Below are 26,670 nucleotides of genomic sequence, written 5' to 3'. Positions count from 1 at the left end.
TTCCACCACTCAAGACAAGAACCTTCGTCAGAGAGAAGTGCACCATCCCTGGACAGGATGTGACCCAAGGTGGGAGTTTTATTTTCAGTGAGGTCTCGGAGATGCTTGAATAGGCTGCCCATGTCTTTCTTTTCTGCAGCTAGCTCAATTTCATCAGCTTTCCTTGCTGATGGCTTTCCTGGCAGCAGGCCTTCGTCTCATCCTTTGGGGACTAGAACCTTTACCACTTAGAATATTTTCAGCGTCTAATACTGCGATTTTGCGTCTTTTTAGTAAAGGCATCAGTCAAGACCTAGTTTTTCGGAAATCAACAAATGCAGGAAAATATGAAGAGCCAATTTATTTTGCACAATTTGTCAAAATTATGTTTTTCCTATACTTAGAAGCAATCATTCTTATTCGTTTGGTATCATCTTTAGAAAAAAAACTTTTATTTAGCTTACTTCTTTTAAAAACAAGCGGTAAATCAGATATTTAAATCTCTCAGAGGTAGTGAATTTAGAAAATAAGATTGTTTGTTTCGGTTTTTTATATGAATTCATTTTTGGAGAATATCTTTTCAAATAAATTCGCATTCACTTTTAATTTAATAAAGCTCTTAATTTAATTGCAAAACTAGTTTAAAATTCGGGAGTCAAGACTAGGTTCACCGCAATTTGAAATTATGCCACATCTGCATTGATTAAGAATCTAATTCATTGGTCAACAACAAGTCAGATTTGACTATAGGTTTTAGGTACCGTGTTAAATTGCACGGGAGTTGAATTACAGGGAAGGTTAGTTCAAGGGGATTGAAATAAAACAGGGATGGTATCGTCTGAAGGCTCAATTAATTGGGTAGAGTTTAACAGGGTTGACTATTATGCACGCCATTTTTATATTATATACTACTTGGCTAACGGAACTACAATTTGAAACTTAAGACTGATAAAACACTAGAGGTTTTTGGCCTATTCTCCCCCCCCCCTCCCTCAAAACATCTTACCGTTCCATAGAAAATATGCGATCTTCTTAGCCAAGGCAACAATACTTGACATTTTTCAGCCAATAAAAATTGCTCTTTTTTTCGCCCATTTCCTAGATGAAACATTGCCTCAGAAAATACACTGTCATATGCATTAGGGTCAACTTAACTCAGAGAATTAGGACTTTAAGTCTTAGTCTGTTCAGAAGAAAAGTTTATTGACTCTCATATTCGACAGATTTTAAAGCAAATAATTTTTTTCGACAATTATGGTCCCCTTGTTTTTTGGGCTTTCCGAAAAAAAGAAGCTTCTAATCCCAGTTTTCAGGGGCCCGTTCCCCAATTTATTATTAGGTATATGAGAGCTCATTTACCTCATATGAATACAAGTTTTAAGGCGTACAAAGAAAAATTAGGTCAATTTTGAGGGGAACGAATTTTCTATTTACTATGAGTCACTAATTTGGGTCATCTTAACCAAGGGACTTTAGGGTCAAAGTTTAGACTACACCAGAAAATAGGTTTATTACCCTTTCTAGGGATTGTTCCTTAAGTTGTTTTTTTATAATAGGTTTTCAATTGGACAGGGACTCACGGGTGTAAGTAAAAATTAAATTATCCAAGTTTCAAACGTTTTTTTTTCTGGCTCTCTAATATCTTTTTGCCTCATAACAAACCGTTATTTCCCTTAGCTTAAGCAATGAGCTTCAATTGTTTTGGTTTTACCGGGAAAAAATTTCTTCTGGATCTTTTCGTTCCATTTTTGACGTGTCTATACAAAAAAGAAAAAATAAATCGTTTATTGACCCTTCACCACAAGACAAAAATTAAATGTATATCAAGATCTCTCTGGCCCAAGGACTTCCTAGTTTTGCCTTAAAATTCATAAAACGCAAACCATAAAAAGGGTAGAAGAGGTTACAGAGATAGAAAGAAAAACGATGGCACGTTGGTTGCAAAGATGCACGGACTGGATAAGAAATAAACGGTAAGGTTTATATCTTTTCGATCAAATAATTTATAATCACAAACCATAGATAAAGAACAGCATACAAAACTGAATTCTGTTTAAACAATTTTTTTTTGCAACTAATGCACTAACAAAGTATATAACTTATTAATTTCAAAGGCACACACCAAAAAAAAATTTAGCAAATAATTGTATTGGTTCAAACGTATAATAATAAGTTACAATCCCCAAAAAGGGGTGAGATCTTAATGACAACTGTGCAATGAAAACCAAAACATAAGAGAATCTCAAGGCAGTTATCTAATAGGATGATTTGTTGTTTTTACAAAGAAAAAGGACCCAGGAACTATTGAACTGAAACTGAAGCCATAGATAATTAAAATATTTAGAAAAACCAGAAGCAAGATTTGTTTTTCCAAATCCAACATTTATTAGATATTGGTCAATTATGTTTTAAGCTGGACATAATGAAGATCTTCAAATATCCCATGTGTTATGCTTACTACAATGAAGAGCAAGACACAAATAAGCTCTGCTTGAGTTAACCTTTACTGGCCTTTGTTCAGATGCTCTGGGAAAACAGATTTGAAGAATACTTTCTTATACAGAATTTCATGCTTACAAAATAAAACTTTGTGTCATAAATACAACTTAAGTTCCAAACAAAGCTCACGAATATATTCAAGGAATGCATAAATACGATTTCCCCAAGGGTAAACCCAAAGTTTAGGGATAGGTTAACGAATTTTCCTTTAAACTATACAACCTTTCTTAAAGGGATCGGTGTGGTGTGCTCCAGGGTTTAAACTACAGAACCAAAACAGCCAACAATCTTACCGAATCAAAATTTGTTTCAGACAATCAGCAAAAAAAAAAATCATTATTTATGTTCAGTGGATTCACTTACGCTAGCAAAAATGATTTGATCTTTACATTAAGTAAGATTGAAGAAACCAGAACCAAGATTTGTTTTTCCAAATCCAATTATTGGATATTGGTCAATTATGTTTTAAGCTGGACATAATGAAGATCTTCAAATATCCCATGTGTTATGCTTACTACAATGAAGAGCAAGACACAAATAAGCTCTGCTTGAGTTAACCTTTACTGGCCTTTGTTCAGATGCTCTAGGAAAACAGATTTGAAGAATACTTTCTCATAAAGAATTCCATGCTAACAAAATAAAACTTTCTGTCATCAATACAACTTAAGTTCCAAACAAAGCTCACGAATATATTCTAGGAATGCATAAATTTCTCCAAGGGTAAATCCAAAGCTTAGGGATATGTTAACGAATTTTCCTTTATACTATACAACCTTTCTTAAAGAGATCGGTGTGGTGTGCTCCAGGGTTCAAATTACAGAACCAAAACAGCCAACAATCTTACCGAATCAAAATATGTTTCAGACAATCAGCAAAAAAAAAATGATCATTATTTATGTTCAGTGGATTCACTTACGCTAGCAAAAATAATTTGATCTTTACATTAAATAAGATTGAAGTTTGTTCTTTTAGTAAATTTAGTAATAGAAAGGAGCCGGTCATATAAAAGAAAACATAAAAGCAACATTGAAAATACATACAATAAGTTTTACAAAGGCAACTAATTGACATGAGCATACATAACTTTGAAATTACAAAGAGCCTAATACATCTTTGACAAGAAAACTTTGACATTGAATATATGTATAACACACTTACACATTGACAAAAACAAATAGTTTTCCCTCAGATTGCTTTTGTGACGAGATAATTGGGAACTAAAAGTAAAACGTTGCATGTATATATCATACTTAAATAAATTACTTTTTCAGAAACGCATCTAACATTGTTCACCAGAATGAGTTCTTTGATGATAAGATAGGTGGTATTTGTTGCAGAACGTTTTCTCACACATACCACATTCAAAACGTTTTTTTCTAGTATGAATTCTTTGATGATCAGATAGATGAGATTTTTGACGAAATGCTTTCTGACATGTCAAACACTTGAAAGGTTTTTCTCCGGTGTGAATTCTTTGATGCGAAGATAGGTTAGATTTCCCACCGAAAGTTTTATCGCATATGTCGCATTGGAAAGGTTTTTCTCCAGTGTGAGTTACTTGATGTTGCGATAGGTTCGATTTTTGATCGAATGTTTTATCACATACGTCACATTTGAAAGGTTTTTCTCCAGTGTGACTTCTTCGATGATAAGTTAGGTGAGACTTTTGGCAGAATGTTCTATCGCACATGTCACATTTGAAAGGTTTTTCTCCAGTATGAGTTCTTCGATGAGAAGATAGATTGCATTTTAAGCGGAATGTTTTATCACACATATCACATTTGAAAGGTTTTTCTCCAGTATGAGTTCTTCGATGAGAAGATAGATTGCATTTTAAGCGGAATGTTTTATCACACATATCACATTCGAAAGGTTTTTTCACAGTGTCGCTTCTTGGGTTATCTGCAAGGGGAAAAATTGAAATAACGTAAATTTCACTCAAAAATCAATTACTTTTATTGGTCACTCAATTCAACTATTGATACTTAACCCTAATTACGGACTATATATTTAGTTTTAATGTATCTTGCCTTGGTGACAAATTTGTAAGAGCCAATGTGAGGCATTTTTCTTGTGATTCAACCAACCCTTTATTTCTTTTTTTCTAAGTAAAGAGCAAACAACCGTTTTTTTTACAAAAACTCTCTTAATTTTAAAACCTTAAGCTTGTAATGTAATTGCAATTCTTAAGATTGGGCTTGTGCAGGTTATTACTTAAATATGAGTTTGTCTAAAAAGTGTTAATACCGTGTGGTATCCAAGAACTGCAATTAATTCAGTACTGACTAAGTAATTAATTTATTTGCAAACTACATATTAATAAACATAGCTTATATCAACAATCAAGGGAGGGCAACAATACGTCTGATACTAGAGTGCTGCAATCCTTTGCCTTCAACCGATTATTCGTTCGTTAAATGGCAAAGGTCGGAGAGTAAAAGAACTGGCTAAACAGATGAACTTCGAGACTTTCTCCCTCCAGGATGAGCCTGTCAACCACATCCAATCCACTGATGGAATACGATCTAGATGGAAAGCAAACGTTGAGAATAGACTAAATTTGACCGTTGACCCTATTCAACTGGGCCAACCGGTTTGCCCGTAATTCCTACCGTTGTCACTTACATTCTGAATTAGAAAAGCGGGAGAGTGGAGGGTAGAAAAGGTACAGTCCAGAAGACATAAAATCATGTACAATGCTAATCTTGTACGACTATAATATCAATAAGGTGGAAATCTTTCCATTAAAATGTATATTTGAATCCTCTGTTTGAAATGAGCAAAATACATGATGTGCTAGCTTGACCCCAGGTGGTGCACTAGTCAAATTATCCCTAGAGACATACTTTCAGACATTTCAAACCTTCAAACCAATGCGCCTGATAAAAAACAGCTACAATCTTTTGACTCTCAACAAATGATTAATTCATTAAAAACAAAATAAATATACTCCCACTATACATTTCTCATAAAAAAAATCTACTGATAAACTACATTTCTTCGTTCAACAAGAGCCAAGAGCTCATATGGCACTTGTGACGAGGTTGGAAGAGCCAAGAGCTTCTTCCCAGCAAGTTCCTTCCCCCCAACTCCCCCATTGACACTGGATCCAGTCAGGATTTAAAATAAGAGGTCTGTGTTACGATGTTCTTCTAAATATCAAATTTTGTTAAGATCTGGTCACTCGTTCGTAAGTTAAAAATACTTCATTTTTTTCTAATTTTCCGAATTAATCCCCTCCCAACTCCTCCAAAGAGAGCGGATCCGTTCCGGTTTATGTCAATCACGTATCTAGAACTTGTGCTTACTTTTCTCACCAAGCTTCGTTCCGATCTCTCCACTCTCAGCGTTTTCCGAGATTTCATGCGCCTGATAAAAGACAGCTGCAATCTTTTGACTCTCAACAAACTATTTATTAATTAAAAAAATAGATATACTCCCACTATACCTTTTTCATAAAAAAAATGCTAATAAACCATATTTCTTCATTCAACAAGAGCTCATATGGCACTTGCGACGAGGTCGAGAGAGCCAAAAGCTTCTTCTCAGAAAGTTTTACTACGATCCCTCCACTCTAAGCGTTTTCCAAGATTTCCTGTTTCCCCCTCCAACTCCCAATGTCACCAGATCAGGTCGGGCTTTAAAATACGAGCTCTGAGACACGAGGTCCTTCTAAATATAAAATTTCATTAAAAACCGATAACCCTTTCGTAAGTTAAAAATACCTCACTTTTTCCGATTTTTCAAACTTAACCGTCCTTCCAAGAATGGTCAAATCAGGGAAGAGACTATTTCTAATTAAATCTGGTCGGGTCCCTGAGACGCCCGCCAACTTTCAGCGATCGCTATATTGACCATGTATCTAGTTTCGGATCTTCTTCATGTATAAATTGCAGTGGTCCGGGAATCGAACCTTAATCCTCTCGCATCAAAAGCGAGAATCATACCCCTAGACCAGTGGTTTTCAACCGGGGTCCACATCGACCCTAGGGATCCATGTAATATTTCCAGGGGTCCACAGGCAAAGCACAACAAATTGAGGGTTCACAATGATATTTTGGGGGTCCATGAAGAAAACCAACTCAGAACGCTCCTTATTTTTAAGAAATTGATTTCTGCTGTAATTTACATTATTTTGAATTGGTTTAGTGACCTACTCGGAATGGACATACCGATTTGGGTTTCAATTCCTTTCGAAGTTAATGTTGCCGAAATGGAATAATCTTTGCAAGAGCCATCCGTAAAATCCGTAATCTCTGCATGAAGAAAACCAACTCAGAACGCTCTTTATTTTAAAGAAATTGATTTCTACTGTAATTTACATTATTTTGAATCGGTTTAGTGACCTACTCGGAATGGATATACCGATTTGGGTTTCAATTCCTTTCGAAGTTAATGTTGCCGAAAATGAATAATCTTTGCAAGAGCCCCTCATCGAATTACAAAGTGATGAAACAATACGTGCAAAATTCAAAGGTGGAAAGTACAATATATGGAAAACAAATAATGTTGCTACAAAGTACCCTTTGCTCTGGGATAAAGCGCAGTTCTACGTTATTGCTTTTCCTACATCTTATTTTGTTGGGATTCAGTCGTTTTTCTCAAATTTTATCAAAAGCTCACAATAGACTTGACATTGTGAAAAGGGGTGATCTTCTACTATCATTAACATCGATAGAACCAAATATAAAGAAACTTGTCGAGAAGAATCAACCACAAGAATCTCATTGAATAAACATGCCTTTTCCTTTTTCTTAATCACACACTTAATTTCAACTGCTTTTTTTATCCAGTTTACATAAATAATGTTGGAGTGAATTAAACAGCCTGGGGAGCTCTACTCTCCATGAGCTTTAGCTGCTTGCCAATCGAAGAAACTTGTAGAAACTTGTAATATTGTAGTTACTACCACAATAATAGTAATAATAATAATAATTATGATTATTATATTAGAATATTTTATTTGTATTAAATTAGTTTTCATTTAAAAATAAAGCTTTTTATTTTGTAAATTTTATAAATCGTATATTTTATAAATTTTATAAATCATATGGTATTTGTTTGATAATTAAAACCTTAAAATTTATATTAGTAAAGAATAAAAAATGTTCTTATGTCAAATAGCTATGAAGGGGTCCACCAAGATAAAAAGAAGGGAAAAGGGGTCCATGGGGGAAAAAAGGTTGAAAACCACTGCCCTAGACCAAAAGCCATACTTAAAAAGAACAATTATTTGCTCTATCGGCAAATAAAATTCTTCTCAATTATTTCGTTCGCTCACTCCTCCCACCCCCAAGATAGTCGAATCGGGGAAGAGACTATTTCTAATTTAATCTAGTCTGGTACTTGATACGCCTGCCAAGGTCCTCAATTTTTTAGGAGGACACAAGGTCCTCCTAAATATCAAAATTCATTAAGATCCCATCACCCACTCGTAAGTTAAAAATACCTCAATTTTTCTAATTGTTCCTCTCCCTTCAGCCCCCCAGATGGTCAAATCGGGGAAAACGACTTTATCAAGTCAATTTCTGCAACTCCCTGACATTCCTACCAATTGTTATCGTCCTAGCACGTCCAGAAGCACCAAACTCGCCAAAGCACTGTACCCCACCACCTAACTCCCCCAAAGAGAGCATATCCAGTCCGGTTACGTCAACCACGTATCTACGACATTTATAAGCGTTTTCCAAGATTTCCGGTTTTCTGGAAATCCTGGAATCCCCAACTCCCCCAAACAGAGCTGTATGTCACTTGGTTAATAACAAGTGACATAAAATCGATGTAGTGAGCATTAAAAGTTAAAAAAGAATTGCAAATAAAGGTACGTTTGTCGTTTTGTTCAAGGAATTAATTGGGATACATAAATTTATAAAAAATATCCTAACAACTAAAACTATCCGGGACGTTTGATAATAAATGTGTACTAGACATATTCAACCAGCACGATCAGATGCAGAAACATATAACTTTGATGCCCCACCACAATTAGGAAGGAAATGATTTGGTTTATTATTTTGGATACCGAAATATACACAAGAAGCTCAAGATACTTCAAACATACCTTTGTCCTTGCCACTTTGTGACTCCAGTTTAAGGTGACCAGAACTAGGTTTGCAATCTGGAAATGTGCCAGGAGAACTAGCCAAAAGACTATCATCGCGTTTCATTGATAGTAAAGGGAAAATACATTTATTGTCGTTTGATGATTCATCTTTGGGTTCTACGAAAGTTGAAATAGAATTAAAAAAAAACAAAAATGCTGCAAAGTTACTTACTGTTAAAACTTTTTGAAAAAACCTGTTTAGAGAGAAAAACTAGTCATTTCTGACTAGTGCACTCGGCACTTAGCACTCAGGTGACTGAGTGCTATTTCGGTTTATTTTAATAGCCTAAGTTTACAAAAAAAAAAATGTAAGAGAAATTCCTAAAAGAGGGGCATAAGGATTGAAAGACTACCATTGGAATCACTGTAGTCGACATTCTTTATCGTAGGTTTTCAGCTGCTCTTGAGTGACGCAGTAGCAATCTCATTGAGCTATTGGCTCAATTAACAGCCAAAGAACAAATCACAACTAAAGCAGCCAAAGAATAGCTACCCATCTAGTAATTAAGAGAAACCAACACCATCTATCTCATTAGAGGTTTTGAAATGTAATTCCAACCAAAAACGCAAGTCTGGAACTTTATATAGGTAAGATTTCAATACTGACATTATGTTGGTATTGCTCTCTTTTGTCTTAAGAGTGTCCGTTAATGGTAAATTCTTTGTTTAATTTATACGTTTTGAATAAAAATAAAAAATGTCTATGTTCATGTCATTGCTCCAAGTATACAACAACAAAAAATTCAATTGAAAAGATCAAATTATGTAAAATGCGATTTTAGCTGGTTAAAAGACATAGTTTATTTGACATATTTTTTTAACAAACATATTCTTAGACTGTAGACAACATTCTATATCGTGCTTAAACTTCACCTTTATCAGTTATAAATTTTGGATTATATTTTGAAACATCTTCTCAAATTTAGCAATGCAGTGATTTTTATTTTTGAAAAATAATTTTAGTAGTTTCAATGAAGAGGCTACCGACGTCACGTAATAAGACCTTAATAGAAGTTAAACAATTGACATCATCATCATTGAAATCCTGTACTGGAGACTTGCAGTCCCCCACCTTCTTCAACAAGGAAGATTGTTGTTTTCCTTTTGTTTACTAGTGCTTTGGAAACAAATGACCCTGCCTGTGTTATATAAATAATCAAAATTACATATTAAAAGTATCAAAATGATTACTTTTGAAAATTTCTTGAGAGCTTTATAACTTTGTCTTTAATTTTCTCACGGATATTTATATTCTCTTCTGCTATTTTAAGAATTACATATATACAATAAATCACTTTATGATTCTTTAATGCAAGTTTGATGTTAATATTATATGTATCTTAACTGTCATTAATAAAACCACGTGTTACAGAGCTAAAAAGAAAAACTCATACCACTATTATTGTTGGCATCTTTTATAGAGTTTAATCTGTTTGCCAAAAACAATATATTTTATGACACATTCCTGGAATGTTAGAAAGGAATTTAAAGTTTAACCAAAAAGTTTTTCATTTGAATTTTTTTCAAGAATTAACTTTGGGAAACAAAAATGATTATTCCAAACCATTCCAATCTCCAAAGCCCCTTAAGAAATAGTTCCAAAAGTGTTCCAAAAATGGGACTACTAGACACGATTTTCATAGCCGCTGACTTTGTGACCTAATTACCTTCATGACAATAAAATTCTCCTTCAATTTCTACTGAATTTCCAAGGCAGTTCAAAATGGAATATTCTATTGTGGCCTGCAAACATAAGACAAAAATATTGAAAAGCATACCACAGTCCACGTCAGCATTTGGCTCCGGTTTCGCAGGGTTGCAATTAGGTTCGAGCTTGGTAGATATGTCTTGAAAAAAATTCACAAGATTACTACCCTCCACAGGTAATAGAATAGGATTAGTACATCCAAACAGACTTTTGTGATCATTCGGTAGAGGATCTTCAATTTCTAAAAAAAAGAATAATGGAAAATTTACGCAAGAAATCTCAGAACAATGATTCAATGATGATCAAAAACCCTTTTGATACCCAAAAAAAGTTTTGCAAGATCGACGCATGGATTGGCTGACTGTTTTTGGCTTTGTCATTGCACAATTAAACAATACGGCATATAACTATATGTAATGCTGAAAGTAACTCATAGAAGTGAATCAAAGAAAGAAAAGAAGAAGAAAGAAGAGCTAAATATGCACCAAACAATAACATTATATACTAGTTCCAGATAAATAAAAATATAAAATTACCAATCAAAATCAATTAGCATAATAAAAGTTACACTATCTAACAATCTTTGCTTCACACAACAGTTCATGCTGAGGTCATAACAGCTCCTAATGTATGATAAAAAAATTATGTCAGATATTAAAAACCAAGCACACATTATTTCCCTCGGTTTATCTCGGAAGAATTTTTGTGAGTTATGAAGAGACAATGTGCAGGAGTTGAAAGGAATTTTGATTTTCCGAGGCCTCTAAAGCAAACATTAAATTTTCATGTGAAGACTGGGAGAAACAAGTCCGTGGCTTTTGCTTTTTAATTTCAAAAAACTAGTTTTTATGAAATTTTGACTTCCAATACGTTAAATAAACAATTTAACTTTAAAAAATGAAAAAGAATTCAAGTATAGAAAAAACCCTTAAATCAAAATCAAGCAACTTGAAATTGCGATACATAAACGCAACTCGATTAACTCACCAAGATTCTCATAGTCCTTTTTGTGTTAAGAATAAATAGCACATTAACTTTGTGTATTGTAACAAATCTGTTCAAAATACTCGTTCAAAAAATTTTTATTTGGGAAGAAACTTCAAGGTTAAACAAACCTCAAAATATCAAATTTCCTTGAGAAAGCTTTGGTGAGTTGATTTTAAGACCCCTAGGAAATATATGAGTGTCATTAAGTTTGTCTTATGATTTTGAGTTCTCAAGTTATCTTATTGACTTATTTCAAGAAATATTTTAAGAACATTTATCAATATAATTCTTTTATTTTCTATTTTGTATGTTTATGTTGAAGTCAAAAATAAGTCAGACTTCCTGCTATGAGCCATGATCACAACTGATCCTTCATCAAATGTGTTAAAAGTGAATGGAATATGCCTAATATCCATCAGAAGTTTAACCTAGCGTAAACAAAAATGCAATACACTTAAAGGCAATGTAAACTTATCCTCAGGTTAAAAGTATAGGTTTTTGGATTTTTCTAATCCAAGAAACACAATATACGCATATCCTCTATATTTGGGATCCCTATTGCTCCTGATTATTAGCTGATAGATTATACTTTTAAGTTTAAATTCAAACCATTTGTTCAAGGAAATGGGGATATTCTTTCAACCTCTCTTAAAAATTCATTAAAAATTTTACGGGAGGAAAAAATGTAATTAAAATTGATGATAAGTTTATTAATCAGAGGGTAAGCTGCAACATCGATTACCTTGCTTCACAGCAGTGATTCCAAAGACGTTGAGAGTGTCCATCTTTCACTAATTGATTCAAATACACAGTCAGCTTCACTTCACAGCTCTGGATAATTAAAAACCGACATAAATTGAAAAATCAACGAATTTGACAGCCATATCTTCAAAGAGTACAAAGAGGACCTAACCTAGAAAATATTTTTAGAAACAGGTAAAACAAGAATAGATAAATGGATTCCAAAATTCAAAACCAATTTATTAGCACTTCATCTTTAGATTAACCACTTGCAATAAAAATAGTCTTATGGTAAACAGACTTTAGTTCTTTGTTTACCCAAAAAGACTGTGATGGAAACCTAAGATTCCTAGAAAAGTAAATTCCTTTCAGAGGCAATGCTCAAGTGTAGTCCATAGTAAAATGCATAACACTTCAATGCATTATTGTTATTATTTTTTATCCCAGAACCCCTTTAAATTGAAACACTGGTTGCCTAAGGCCAACAGGGAACTAAACTTATATCTAATGAAAAATTTCTAGTATCATCTTTAGAGAAAACATTAATGGAGGTCAACCAACATTGGTCAATCCTCTTTTTAACTACCTTCTCAATAAGGACCTCTGACTGAAATTTAGGATATTTTGTTCAAAATAGTCTAAAAATCAAACAATTAAGAAGGACTCCCTAAAGATAGCACTCGAATTTTGGATTTACAAAAGCAGAGTGATGTAGCCCTGAAGCGTCTGCTGCCTTTCCAAAACTCAAAATATCTTGAGAAAGTGTTTTCGTCCTATGCATTTATCAAGAGCAAACATAGAAATAAGCTTCATCCAACTTCAGACTCAAGACTCTACGTCTCATCATTGGTCTGAACTGAAATATTTAAGCTAAATGACTTCACCGAGTGGCATAAAGCTTTCTGTTCATAAACCTGCATAAATTGTCAAAAATAATATGCAATATTTTCTATTACTTTGAAATTATTTTAAAGATAAATTTTGGATTGAATTTTCATCACAACAATAATGTACAAACAGTTCTTTTTTTAATTTTTGTTGAAAAAGAATTTTACTTAGACTAAGTATATTTTTTTCTGACATAATGAATATAATCAGTTTTCATATATGATGAATGTCTAATATGGACCTTTAAAGCTCAGTCTTTACTAAGAAGTTGAAAAAAAAATAAACCAATTGGTAGTTAATAATACTATGTGGAAAAGTGTGTTCAATGATGAAGATTTTTGTCAAAACGCATGCATTTGAAAAAGACTGGAAATCACTACTCTACAGTAAAGTTATCTAATATACTGAATACAATTATTTGAATTTCATTACAGCCCCTTTTCTTTTTGGTGGTATTTCCCCCTTATTTCAAAATTAGGCAGATGTTTCAGGCTTTTTGCTTTAAATGAGTTTTAATTTAATAAATATACTTATTGCTTTATTTAATCAAATATTATTATTACACAATAATTATTAATATAAAAAATAACTCAAAAATTATTAATATAATTTTTGGACATGAAATTAATACCATGAATTCAATAAGTTTGGAATTAGGATAAAAAGCCAACTGTTGAAATGTCTTAAGTGTTATCAAGATTTCTTTTTGTAGAGTCTTGGTTACTATTTCCTGGGCTGGTCTTCACTTATAACTTGTCACCTTTTTTTGAAACCTTCTAAGAAGCCTTCCATTCTTATGCTTCAGATCTACCATTCTCAAAGACCACGTGTTGTGGGCCAAGTAGTGTTTTTACATTTTACCCAGCTAAGTAATAGAATTCATTTGGTAAATTCAAAAGCTTCAATGGAAAATGAAGTATCAGTTATGTTCATTCACAAAAATGTAGTGAAGAAAGAGGGATAGATTTTTCAAAAGCTAAGAATGCAAATTATTTTCATTTTATTCCATGAAAATATCAAAAAGTATTATTATCCAATGAAATTTCCTAAAAGTGTTTCAATCAAAATTTAAAGGGAGACAACTTCCTCCAACAATCAATGCTCTGGGTACAGAACTTGGATGACCTGAGACTACCTTTGTATTGTAGAAGTGAAATCTTCAGAATTGCATCTGCAAGTCAGATAAAGCAAATTGAATGTTTTCCAAATTTTCCAAATTTTGGTTTAGACATCACCTGAGCTATCCTTGGTTCAGAATAAACGCAAGAAGCATATAGATAAATGTTTACACAATATTTGGAGGAGACAAACCTTAAAAATAAGTGCTAAAGTACAAGACAATTTTTTTTTTACAGGTAAAAAGGTAATTGAATAAAAAATCAATCAATAAATAAATCAATATTGAATGATCAATCAGACATTCAATTCAAATTTTCTTCATGATAAAGCTTTTTGAATGGTGATAAATTATCAAAATTGATCCTATCAGAGATCCAATTAGGTTACAGAATATGATTTTGTAAAGGAAAATACAAAAACTTGGAATTAACAAGTGCATTACAAATACAGCAGTAATAAATTTCTCCTGTATCTCTATTGATGGCTATTCTGGTCTGAAACAATCTAAAGACAAGTTTTGAGTTTCATGCCAGTTGCTTAACTCTGAAAACTTGCATGAGCCCCATAATGAAGATATTATAAAAATACAGAGAATTAGGTTACCAACAAGAGCCAAGAGCTCATAAGGCACTAGTGACAAGGTTGGAACCTAAAATCAGACTTGGTACTAGAGTTCGATTTCATTGCCCTACCACGTCAAGAAGCACTAAACTCGCCAAAGCACTAGAAATCCCTTCAACTCCCCCAAAGAGATCAGATCTATTCCGCTTATGTCAATCATGTATCTATAACTTATACTTATTTTGGAACTCGCAAAAGTACTAGAAATCTCCCCAACTCCCTCAAAGAGAGCAAACCAGGTCTGGTTATGTCAATCATGTAACTAGAGCTTGTGCTTATTCTACCCATCAAATTTCATCTCAATCTCTCCACTCTAAGAGTTTTCCAAGATTTTCGATTTCCAAGAATTCCGCTTTCCCCCTCCACCCTTCTATGTCCCGAATGGAAAATAGAGCATCTGAGACATGAAATCTTTCTATATATCAAGTTTCATTCAGATCTGATCACCAATTTGTAAGATAAACATACCTCCATTTTCACAATTTCCCTCCCTCCAGCCCCCGCCCCATATAGTCGAATCAAGGAAACAACTGTTATCAAGTCAATTTGTGCAGGTCCCTGACATGCCTACCAATTTTCATCATCAGCACATCCAGAAGCACCAAACACACCAAAGCAGTGGCAATCTCCCCCCCTCGCCCAACTCCCCAAGCGGATCCAGTCCGTTTATGTCAATTACATATCTAGGACTTGTACGTTATCTTCCCACCAAGTTTAATCCCGATTTCTCCACTCTAAGCATTTTCCAAAATTTCCAGTTCCCCCTCTGAACCCCCCCCCCCCAACCTCACCAGATCCGGTTGGTATTTAAAATAAGAGCTCTGAGACACGAGGTCTTTCTAAATAACAAATTCCATTAACATCTGATCACCTGTCCATAAGTTAAAAATACCCCATTTTTTCTAATTTTTCCAAATTAGCTGAATTACCCCACCCCCCAACTCTCCCAAAGAGAGAAATCCGGTCCGGTTATGTCAATCATGTATCTAGGACATGTGCTTATTCTTCCCACCAAGTTCCATCCTGATCTCTACACTCTAAGAATTTTCCAAGGTTTCTGGTCTCCCTCTCCAACTCCCCAAATGTCAGCAGATCCGGTCAGGATTTAAAATAAGAGCTCTGAAACAGAAGGCCCTGCTAAACATCCAATTTCATTAAGATCTGATCAACCATTTGTAAGTTAAAAATACCTCATTTGTTCTAATTTTTCCCAACTCCTCCAAAGAGAGCAAATCCAGTCTGGTTGATAAATCAAGTACCTAGGACCAGCGCTTATTCTTCCCACCAAGCATCATCCCAATCTCCCCACTCTAAGAATTTTCCAAGATTTCTGCTTTCCCCCTCCAACTGCTTACAATGTCACCAGATCTGGTCAAGATTTAAAATAAGAGCTCTGAGACACAAGGTCCTTCTAAATATCAAATTTCATTAAGATCCAATCACCTGTTCATAAGTTAAAAATACCTCATTTTTTCTGATTTTTCTGAATTACTAAATTATGCCCCCCCCCCCCCCATAAATCTCCCAAAGAGAGCAGATCTAGTCTGGTTATGTCAATAATGTATCTAGAACTTCTGCTTATTCTTCCCACCATCCTGACCTCTCCACACTAAGCATTTTCCAAAATTTCTGGTTTCCCCCCTACAACTCCCCAATGTCACCGGATCTGGTCGGGATTGAAAATAAGAGGTCTGAGTTATGAGGTTCTTCTAAATATCAAATTTCATTAAAATCCAATCACCTGTTCATAAGTTAAAAATATTTCATTTTTTCTTATTTTTCTGAATTAACCATCCCCCAATCCTCCCCCAGATGGTCAAATTGGAGAACGACTATTTATAATTTAATCTGGTGTAGTGTAGTCCATGATATGCCAGCCAAATTTCATAGTCCTAGCTTATCTGGAAGTGCCTGAACCAGCAAAACCAGGACTGACAGACAGACAGACAGAAATTGTGATTGAACTCAATTTTGTGAAGTGCTGTATCATTCACTTTGGCAAACTGAATCCTTCTTGCTCTTATTCTTTCTTGGGCCATCTGCTCTCCTCTGTAAATAATGAGGAAAATCTTGGTGTCACTATTGACAATGAACTAAAATTCAGCACTCCTGCTAAGAGGTCTGCTGCTGGTGCTAGTTCAACCATGGAACTGATTAAGTGTTCTCTTTCCACTTATTCCCCTTAAGTCATCAGTCTTCTATACAAGGGACATGTACATCCTAAGCTTCAAATCAGAAGGTCTCTAGCAACCACTTATTTTACAAAAAACATAAAAGTCCTTGATGATGTGCAGAGATATGCCACCAAAGTGATATCTGACCAGCAGGTTTTCTATGCTGTAAGATTATCAAAGCTCAATCTTCCTACACTTGTTTACAGGAGAAATAATGGGGATGCTATGTTAGCCTATAAGCTAATTAGAGCTAATACTCTCCAGCATTAATCTCTACTATTGGTCCTAATTCCTGAACTAGAGGTCATCTTCTGAAACTTGTCAAACAGTCCACCATATCCAGTGTCTATACTCAATTCTTTTCCTCACAAATTGTCAGCAGTTGGAACAAACTATCTGAAGAAGTTACTGCAGATACTACTGATGTTTTCAAACAAAGGCTGGATACTGAGTGGTCCTCCAGAGAGCATAAACTCAACTGGGATGCAGCTGATCATTCAACTGATGAACTTTGAAAACAAATCAATTCATCATTCTGGCACTCTACAAGGAGAAACCCTTAGATTGCTCCAAGCTATAATTTAAGGTAATTTTTGACATGGGATTGTAAAGTTTGAACAACATGGCCTAATGAAAGACACAGTCAACCATGGATGAACTTAATCTGTACTTGTTGCTGTGAAACAGAATAATTGTATGTAGGCTATATAAACTAGAATGCACAGCTAACTTTTGTCAAAAGTCAAATTTTGAAAGACCAGATGTTTTCCAAGATTAGTTTAGCCAATCCCAACTGGTCTAGTTCTAATCATCAACCAATCACAAATATCTAACCCTATACACATAGTGTCCAAGATGAGGAGCCTCCTGTCTATGTATAGGAAAAACAATTTTTAATCAAAACACCTGGCAAAGATTAAACACTGGCCAAGCCCTGGGGGCCTCACCCTATTTGCATTTTTGACAATTTATCCCTAGCTTCCCTTTGTTTTATATAGTCCTAGGTTATATAGGCCTACAAAACAAACAGAAAATAAAAACTGTACCTTTAGGTTTCTGAAAGAGCGTAAAATTGGCAATCTAAATATCACTAATTTACTAGTAGGCCTAGGTTTGTTTCTGGAGAGCCACTGTCCTTAGCTTGCCTTTACTAATTATTATGCTTTTGAAAATTCATTAAGTAGCCTATGCATAGCCAAGTTTAAGCAAAGCTATAACAAATATTTGCACATAAGAAGGGGGGGTCTAGGGACAAGATAAACTGAAGTGGTCTTTGGAATGATACAAGTAAAAAGGCTAATTATAATGCTGGAATGTAGTTTCAAGAATTTTACACTGTTTCCTTCTGGAGAGAGTAGTGTAACTCCTAGACAAGAGAATAGCCTACTACCAGATGATTAATAGAAAATATCATAGGCTATTTTAGCCTATAGCCTAGAGAAAAAAAACCTTAGCTAAACATTAAATAGGCCTAGGCCAATGGCTAAAATATTATTAGGGTTACTGGCTGAGCACTGAAGGCCTTACCCTATTTGCATTTTTGACAATTCATTCCCTCCCCTCCCACCTATTTAAATAAGTTAATAAATAGCTGCACTAGACCCTCAAGGTCCAAACTAGCAGTGCTGATCTCTGTTTCATAACCCTTCAGCCATCCTGTGCTTTAGTACACCCTTCCTTCTTAACTTTGCAAGATTTCTCCAGCCTACCCATTTAGAGCTAGGTTGACTGAGGCCAAGCTTATAGTCATGCCATAGACCCCACTATTAAATCAAATAACCAACCATGCCAGGAATCAAACCTGTGGACAAAGGATTCCCAACTCACCTGCCAACCACCTAGGCAGGACTAGCCTACAGTCGTAGGTGATATACAGAATGAAACAAAAATTGTACTGTAAGGCTCCTGAAAGATCCAGAATGAACTCTGTTAATAAAACAATCCCAACTTCGTATTGTGCATAACAACTAAAGTCACCTCTACTTGCAGTTTCCTGTTCCACCTCTGCTTGCACCTCTCTGCTTGTCACCTCTGTTTAAAGTTACGTTTTTATAAATAGTTAAACATGCATTCAATCATTCATATCAGGGAATATAAATGCCATCTATATTATAGGGTTAACAAGTTGGCTATTTCAGAGTTTGACATTGCGTTCTGGCGGTATTTTAATAATGGGTAGATTGGTAGTCGTCTTTGGCAGTACACCTTTGTCAAATGCTTTGGGGACAAAACTTGAGCCTTCCAAGCTTTGATTTTGGTGTAGTGGTAGGTGCCTGCGGCCATCCTGGGCTAATTAAAAAAGAAATGAAAAATTACATTTTTTTATCAATTGAAAGTAAGAAGGAACATTAAAACTCAAAAAGACCCCAATAAATTTGGTATATTAAGGGACTCCAAACTCCTTAGTCTCTTGCTCTATACATAAAATTTGGCTTTTTGTCCTAATTCTGTAAAAGTGAATTCTGAAACGCAAGGACCGTTTAATTGGACTTAGAATCTCGTCTAATACATTTTAAAAAGTTTATGCAACGAATGAGGGATTGATGATGGGGCAGTCCCCTCATTTACGCAATAATTTATGTCTGTTATAAACTGAATCAGACATGATGCATTCAAACGTATTTTTCTATTGAAATCAGATTTCCTTATGGATAAACCATCTCATTGAGCATAGGACTAGACTATGTTGTGTAAGCAGGAAAAAAAATAACAAACTTACCTAAAAAGTTTCTAAATTTTTTTAATGTTTTGGTGTGGTAACAATGGCGGATTTTACCTATACCGAGAAAAATCTCCATGATTTTGTAACGACCAACAGAAAAATAGTAGAATTTTTTTCTTTCAGATATGAATAGACTAAAGATGGAGCATCTTACTTACTTAATGCTTACTTACTAATCTACTAAATAAACTTACAAGTAACTAATAACACTTGTGTAATACTTGTTGCCTCGGTAGATTAAACAAAATACTCTCATAAGACAGAAGCAGTCCAAAAACCAGTTAAGGTAAAATAGTGGCGGTCAAAACTACAGTAAATGAATAACCGAAATAATGACAAAAATAAAATAACTAACTTCAGTTTTCATTAAATAATTCATTCATTCTCGTACTTTAATTTCCTCATCCAAAATTTTACAATGCAAAGGCTATTCTCGTACCAGAACTTCCACGGCTAAGGATGGGGCCTCATTTAGGTTGATGTTGTGATTGAGCAGGCATTGGTTTATTACATCAGCCCATCTAGTGCGTGGCCTTCCTCGAGGCCGTTTCCAGCCATTTTCCGAGGGGTTGAAGTCCGAGATGATCCTTGCGGGGCTACTTAGCGGAAGACGGAGTAGGTGGCCATACCACCTTAGAGAGTGGGCTTCTACTTGGGTAGAGAGGTTTGCCAGCTTGAATAATATTACAACATCTAAATAAGCTAAGGTATCTCTTTTACTTTCTGTATCGACTCCCGTGTGTTTGTTTGTTTATCATGCTTCAATACTTACTTAATTAGTCGGCTAAAAGTCTGGGCTGAAGGATAAGCTGAAGGGCACGTGTTCAAACGTGAACGTTCTCTCATCGTCTAAAACGGTTGCTTTGTGATTCGTTTCTGGGTCTAAGGCTATTTGCCAATACCCCGCGATCAGGTCGAAACTTGAATAATATTTTGACCCTCTTAATGAACCAAGAATTCTTACTATTCTTGGTAACTCCACATCTTTAACTGTGACTGCAGTTAGCGCCCTAAAGTCTACACAGCATCTCCAGGTATTGTCTTTCTTTATGACTATTACTAATGAAAAACACCATTTGCTAACCCCCTCTTTACTGACTTCCTGTTCTTCCATTTATTTTATTGGGTCATCAAGCCATGATCTTAAATGCTAGGGGGTCTTATATGGGGATTTTGTAATTGGCGGTCCTTGCGTTGGTATTTTTTGAGGTATCAGGTAAGTTAAGCCCTAACCAGCTTTATGTCTAACGAAAGTCCACTTATAGTCCCATGAAACATTTCCTACCTGGATTTTAATATTTTCTGGTAAATGTTCTAAATTAAAACTTAAAAAAAATATCACCTTTTGTCACGCCGTAGCTGCTGTTATTTCAGTGAAATTTGCTCTTGGCTTTTAAAATTTATGCTTAGTTTTCGACTGCTTAGTGATTTAATATCTGTATTTAAAATCTTTTCGCTCTTCCTAAGGTTGCTTTATTTACTTTTACATTACCACTGCTTAGTTTGGATAGTTTCAAATATGTGTTACCTTTCTCAATTTTGAAAATTTAATTTTCCATGAAAATTTGAGGGATAATCCTTTACGTTGTATCCTCCTGTTACACCGTCAATTGTTTTGCTATTACCCTCCTTTGTGTCTGATGTTGCTAAGACTTGAGACATCGTTTGTTCTTCAACGATGGTTTTTCCATTTAATTTTTAAATGTATTTGGGGTTTTCACTACTGTTCTCTGTTGTTACGAAAATTTGTCTATTAGCTGCGTGTGACTTTGTTATAGTAATATTATTGGTTATTGGATCTCAAACGGTTCCATATTTTCTTATTGCATCCACTCCAAAATGCAGGGAAGTGGGATCTGTCTATATACTATTGCTGTTACTGTTATTTCATTAGTCCCTGTGCTAAATTTAAAGGAACATTTCCCCAAAATTGAAAGTTTGTGACCTGTTATGGAGGTCAGGGTATTCTAGCATCTGCTTACATGATTTTGTAAACTATGAGGAAAACCCCCTATAAACTTCCTCTCTAATTAAAGGTTTTGAAGCATCTGTATCAAGTAAACACAACAAGTTTTCAAAACAGTCAATTTTAAAAGAATGTATAATTGGTAAATCATTATTTGTTGCCATATTCGAGCATCCTAAACTATATAGAGGTCAGGATAAATATAAATCAACATCTCTGGATTATTCTTAAAAACCTCCTAAAAGGCATAATGTATATTCACCGCTCTTTTATTATACTAACAAAAGAGAGGTGAATGTACTATACAGAAGGGTATGAATAAATAACATATATATATATATATATATATATATATATATATATATATATATATATATATATATATATATATATATATATATATATATATATGTGTGTGTGACAACGTAGGTCTGCCTTCTGAAAGGCCATCTCTGCCATATAGGTCTACTCATACATGTCTGACAGAACGGGGTGGCCTTCTGATAAGCTACAGTGCTATAGTGGGAAGATTCTCAGAGTAAGTTTCCACTGTTTAGGTTTCTTGATCAGTGGCAAATCGGTGGCCAATTAAGTCTTTTGGCTACTGTTGTCTCCTTTAGTTAATGTAGTAATGGTATTGTAGTAATAGTTATATTAAGAGAAATGGATACAAGGATTAGTCATGCTTATGACCATCCTTATCAGATCATTTGGAGGTAAGCAATATATGAAACATTCCGGTAAAATTATAAAATAGTTATTTATTCCAAGAAATGTTTCCTATGGTTAGTTGGTGATACAAGTTCCTGTTCTTAAATTTTTTCTTAAGTTCCTTGCTCATTAATAAACTGCAAAAATAAATCAAAGTTCAAAAGAATTATGGCAAAGGAAAAAAGTGCTGTGCAATCAATTAAACTTGCAAGTTTAATCACACAAATGGATAAACAAAAAGAGGCCATTGCCTGATTTGCCCTAGAGTATAACCACAAGTTAGGTCTACAATGAACTATGGTTAAACTATGGGGTTTGACTAATAGCAAAATAAAAAATTTGTTGTCAGTTGTGTTTTCAAAACACAAAATAGCCTACCTTTTGTTGACAAGTTAATCAATTAAAGAAGGTAACACCACAAGAGACTTCCAAGAAAGCAAAACTGCTCAAACCAAAAGTCTAAACAAGCAATAACAAGAAAAAATTCAGTATACAAAAATTACATCAAGTAAATTTGGTTTAGTACTACTAAGAACTTACTACAGCACTAAGCTGTGTATATTCTTGTTGAAAACACAGAATTGATTGAACTTAATATTCTTTTCTTATCTGGGGGTATTAGATGTAGTGTCCATATTTTGCATTATCAAAATATAACAATGGCTTCAAGTGATGATATTCCAAGTCATAACTAAATAGAGTTATCCTGTTTTTAGGAAAAAGTTTGACAGTGGTTCTGAAATTGCACTTCCAAATCATTAGTGCAACTACCCTAATCTAACCTTAATTTTCAATAGGCTATTTTTCCATTAAGATATTTTTGACAAATGGCACTAATGGTGTTTAACAAGGAATATGGGTTACATCTAAACCAAAAATGCAGTCATATTCATGTTTATTTTTAAGAATTTTGTTATAAGATCTGTACAACAGATAAAAAAGTGAAGATAAATGTTCTCCCTATAAAAAACGTGTTAACTAGGATTACTCTTCACATTATGAAATAATAATTATTTCTTAACATGTTGCCTTATACACTGGACTACACCTATATTTACACCATCTAATGGTAACAAAATGTATTTTCTGTTTGTTTTGTATATAGCCTACATAAAAAGGAGGTGGACTGGGGATGAATAGCCAAAGAAGGCAAATAATACCAATGGGCATAAAATTAACAACCTGAAAATATCTCTTGTTTTATAGCGGGTCTGTTTATTAAAAGCCATTAGCCTAGGCTATTCTTAACCTTTACCAATAGTTGTGCTTTTGAAAATTCATAAAGTAGGCTATACATATCTAAGTATGGGGTAGGCTTTAAGTTGTATTTGCACACAAGCAGGGGTGAATCTCCAGCCTTTTGTTAGGGGGGAAAGAGGGATACATATCCAGAAAATTAAGGAGCATGGAATATATAATTTTTTCTCCACATTATTGGAAGGCAACCGCCTCTCATCCCCCAAGCAACGCCCCTGCATGCAGGGGAGACGTAAGGATTAGGTAAACTGATATACTTTCAGGAATGATATAAGAAGTGAATAGGCCAACCTACTTAGAATGCCTGCAAGTATTTTCCGGGACTGTGCTGTTATCCTTCAGGAGTAGTTTAACGCCTAGATTTGCTTTTCTGGGGCATCCAATCTAAAACCAAGCATTAGTCTCATACATTTTTGAACTTTAAAATGCGCATTCAATTTTAGAGCCATCTATAAAAAAATATTTAAAAGGTGGCGACCTCAATTCTGATGGCACATTAAGAATGTACCACTTAGAATATTTTCAGTCTCTAATATTGCGTTTTTGCGTCTTTTTAGTAAAGGCATCAGTTAAGGCCTAGTTTTTCGGAAATCAACCAATGATGGAAAATATGAAGAGCCAATTTATTTTGCCCAATTTGTCAAAATTATGTTTTGCCTATACTTAGAAGCAATCATTCTTATTCGTTTTGTATCATCTTTAGAAAAAAAAAACTTTTATTTAGCTTAATTCTTTTAAAGACAAGCGGCAAATCATATATTTAAATCTATCAGAGGTAGTGAATTTAGAAAATAAGATTGTTTTTTTCGGTTTTTATATGAATTCATTTTTGGAGAATATCTTTTCAAATAAATTCGCATTCACTTTTAAATTAATAAAGCTCTTAATTTAATTGCAAAACTAGTTTAAAATTCGGGATTCAAGACTAGGTTCACCGCAATTTGAAATTATGCCACATCTGCACTGATTAAGAATCTAATTCATAGGTCAACAACAAGTCAGATTTGACTATAGGTTTTAGGTACCGTGATAGATTGCACGGGAGTTGAATTACAGGGAAGGTTAGTTCAAGGGGATTGAAATAAAACAGGGACGGTATCGTCTGAAGGCTCAATTAATTGGGTAGAGTTTATCAGGGTTGACTATTATGCACGCCATTTTTATATTATATACTACTTGGCTAACGGAACTACAATTTGAAACTTAAGACTGATAAAACACTAGAGGTTTTTGGCCTATTCTCCCCCCCCCCCTCAAAACATCTTACCGTTCCATAGAAAATATGCGATCTTCTTAGCCAGGGCAACAATACTTGACATTTTTCAGCCAATAAAAATTGCTCTTCTTTTCGCCCATTTCCTAGATGAAACATTGCCTCAGAAAACACACTGTCATATGCATTAGGGTCAACTTAACTCAGAGAATTAGGACTTTAAGTCTTAGTCTGTTCAGAAGAAAAGTTTATTGACTCTCATATTCGATCAATTTTAAAGCAAATAATTTTTTTCGACAATTATGGTCCCCTTGTTTTTTGGGCTTTCCGAAAAAAAGAAGCTTCTAATCCCAGTTTTCAGGGGCCCGTTCCCCAATTTATTATTAGGTATATGAGAGCTCGTTTACCTCATATGAATACAAAAGGCGTACAAAGAAAAATTTGGTCGATTTTGAGGGGAACGAATTTTCTATTTACTATGAGTCACTAATTTGGGTCATCTTAACCAAGGGACTTTAGGGTCAAAGTTTAGACTACACCAGAAAATAGGTTTATTACCCTTTCTAGGGATTATTCCTTAAGTTGCTTTTTAATAATAGGTTTTCAATTTGCCAGGAACTCACAGGTGTAAGTAAAAAATAAATTATCAAAGTTTCAAAGGTTTTTTTTTTGGCTCTCTAATATCTTTTTTCCTCATAACAAACCGTTATTTCCTTTGGCTTAAGCAATGAGCTTCAATTGTTTTAGTTTTACCGGGAAAAAATTTCTTCTGAATCTTTTCGTTCCATTTTTAACGTGTCTATACAAAAAAGAAAAAAAAAAATCGTTTATGGACCCTTCATCACAAGACAAAAATTAAATGTATATCAAGATCTCTCTGGCCCAAGGACTTCCTAGTTTTGCCTTAAAATTCATAAAACGCAAACCCTAAAAAGAGTAGAAGAGGTTGCAGATATAGAAAGAAAAACGATGACAGGTTGGTTGCAAAGATGCACGGACTGGATAAGAAATAAACGGTTAACGTTAAAGGTTTATATCTTTTGGATAAAATAATTTATAATCACAAACCATAGATAAAGAACAACATACTGTTTATTCTGTTTAAACAATATGTAGATTGTGTTTAAACAATTTTTCGCTTCTAATGCACCAACAAAGTATATAACTTATTAAATTCAAAGGCACACATCAAAAAAAATAATTAGTAAATAATTGTATTGGCTCAAACCTATAATAATAAGTTACAATCCCCAAGAAGGGGTGAGATCTTAATGACAATTGTGCAATGAAAACCAAAACATAAAAGAATCTCAAGGCAGTTATCTAATAGGATGATTTGTTGTTTTTACAAAGAAAAAGGCCCAGGAACTATTGAACTGAAACTGAAGCCATAGATAATTAAAATATTTAGAACAAGAGCTAAGAGCTCATATGGCACTTGTGACGGGCCATGAAGAGCTAAGAGCCAAGAGATCATACAGTATAAGCTCTAACAAAATTCTATGAATCAATAGATTGATTTAAAGGGAATATCAGAGGCTTAATGCCAGTCAGGATATAAAATAAGAGCTCTGAGTCACGATGTCCTTCTAAACATCAAAATTCATTAAGATCCGATCACCCACTTGTATGTTACAAATACCTAATTTTTTCTAATTTTTTCCTCTCCCTTTAGCCCTCCAGATGGTCGAATCTGGGAAAACGACTTCCTCAAGTCAATTTGTGCAGCTCCCTGACACGGCTAAAAATTTTCATGGTCCTAGCACGTCCAAAAGAACCAAACTCGTCAAATAACTGAACCCCTCCCCCCAAGTCCCCCAAAGAGAGCGAATCCAGTACTGTTCCGTCAATCACGTATCAAGGACATGTGCTTATTCTATCCACCAAGCTTCATCCCGATTCCTCCACTCAAAGTGTTTTCCAGGATTTCCCCCTCCAACTCCCCCCAATGTCAAAAGATCTGGTCGGGATTTGAAATAAGA

At 34.4% G+C, this 26,670-nt stretch overlaps 1 protein-coding gene across 9 annotated transcripts; it reads right to left on the bottom strand.

The window, feature by feature from the left end:
• Nucleotides 1–1,749: 1,749 nt before the first annotated feature.
• Nucleotides 1,750–23,977, bottom strand: LOC136040206 (gastrula zinc finger protein XlCGF7.1-like). Of its 9 annotated transcripts, none has more exons than XM_065724371.1 (5): nt 23,767–23,964; nt 12,019–12,107; nt 10,360–10,530; nt 8,540–8,698; nt 1,750–4,380 (listed from the first exon to the last, which is right to left on the bottom strand). In XM_065724371.1, exons 2-5 carry the CDS (start codon nt 12,059–12,061, stop codon nt 3,758–3,760), a joined length of 996 nt encoding a protein of 331 aa, XP_065580443.1. In that variant the 5' UTR covers nt 12,062–12,107; nt 23,767–23,964; the 3' UTR covers nt 1,750–3,757. The 9 variants fall into 9 exon arrangements, with proteins under 9 accessions (XP_065580443.1, XP_065580441.1, XP_065580438.1 ...); XM_065724369.1 differs by having other exon boundaries at nt 23,771–23,964; XM_065724366.1 differs by having other exon boundaries at nt 12,019–12,189; nt 23,767–23,963.
• Between the last annotated feature and the right edge of the window lie 2,693 nt (nt 23,978–26,670).

This window comes from Artemia franciscana, chromosome 20 (assembly GCF_032884065.1).
Source record: "Artemia franciscana chromosome 20, ASM3288406v1, whole genome shotgun sequence".
NCBI lineage: Eukaryota > Metazoa > Arthropoda > Branchiopoda > Anostraca > Artemiidae > Artemia > Artemia franciscana.
Note: the sequence above shows the minus strand (reverse complement) of the source record. Positions and strands in the feature narration are given on the sequence as shown.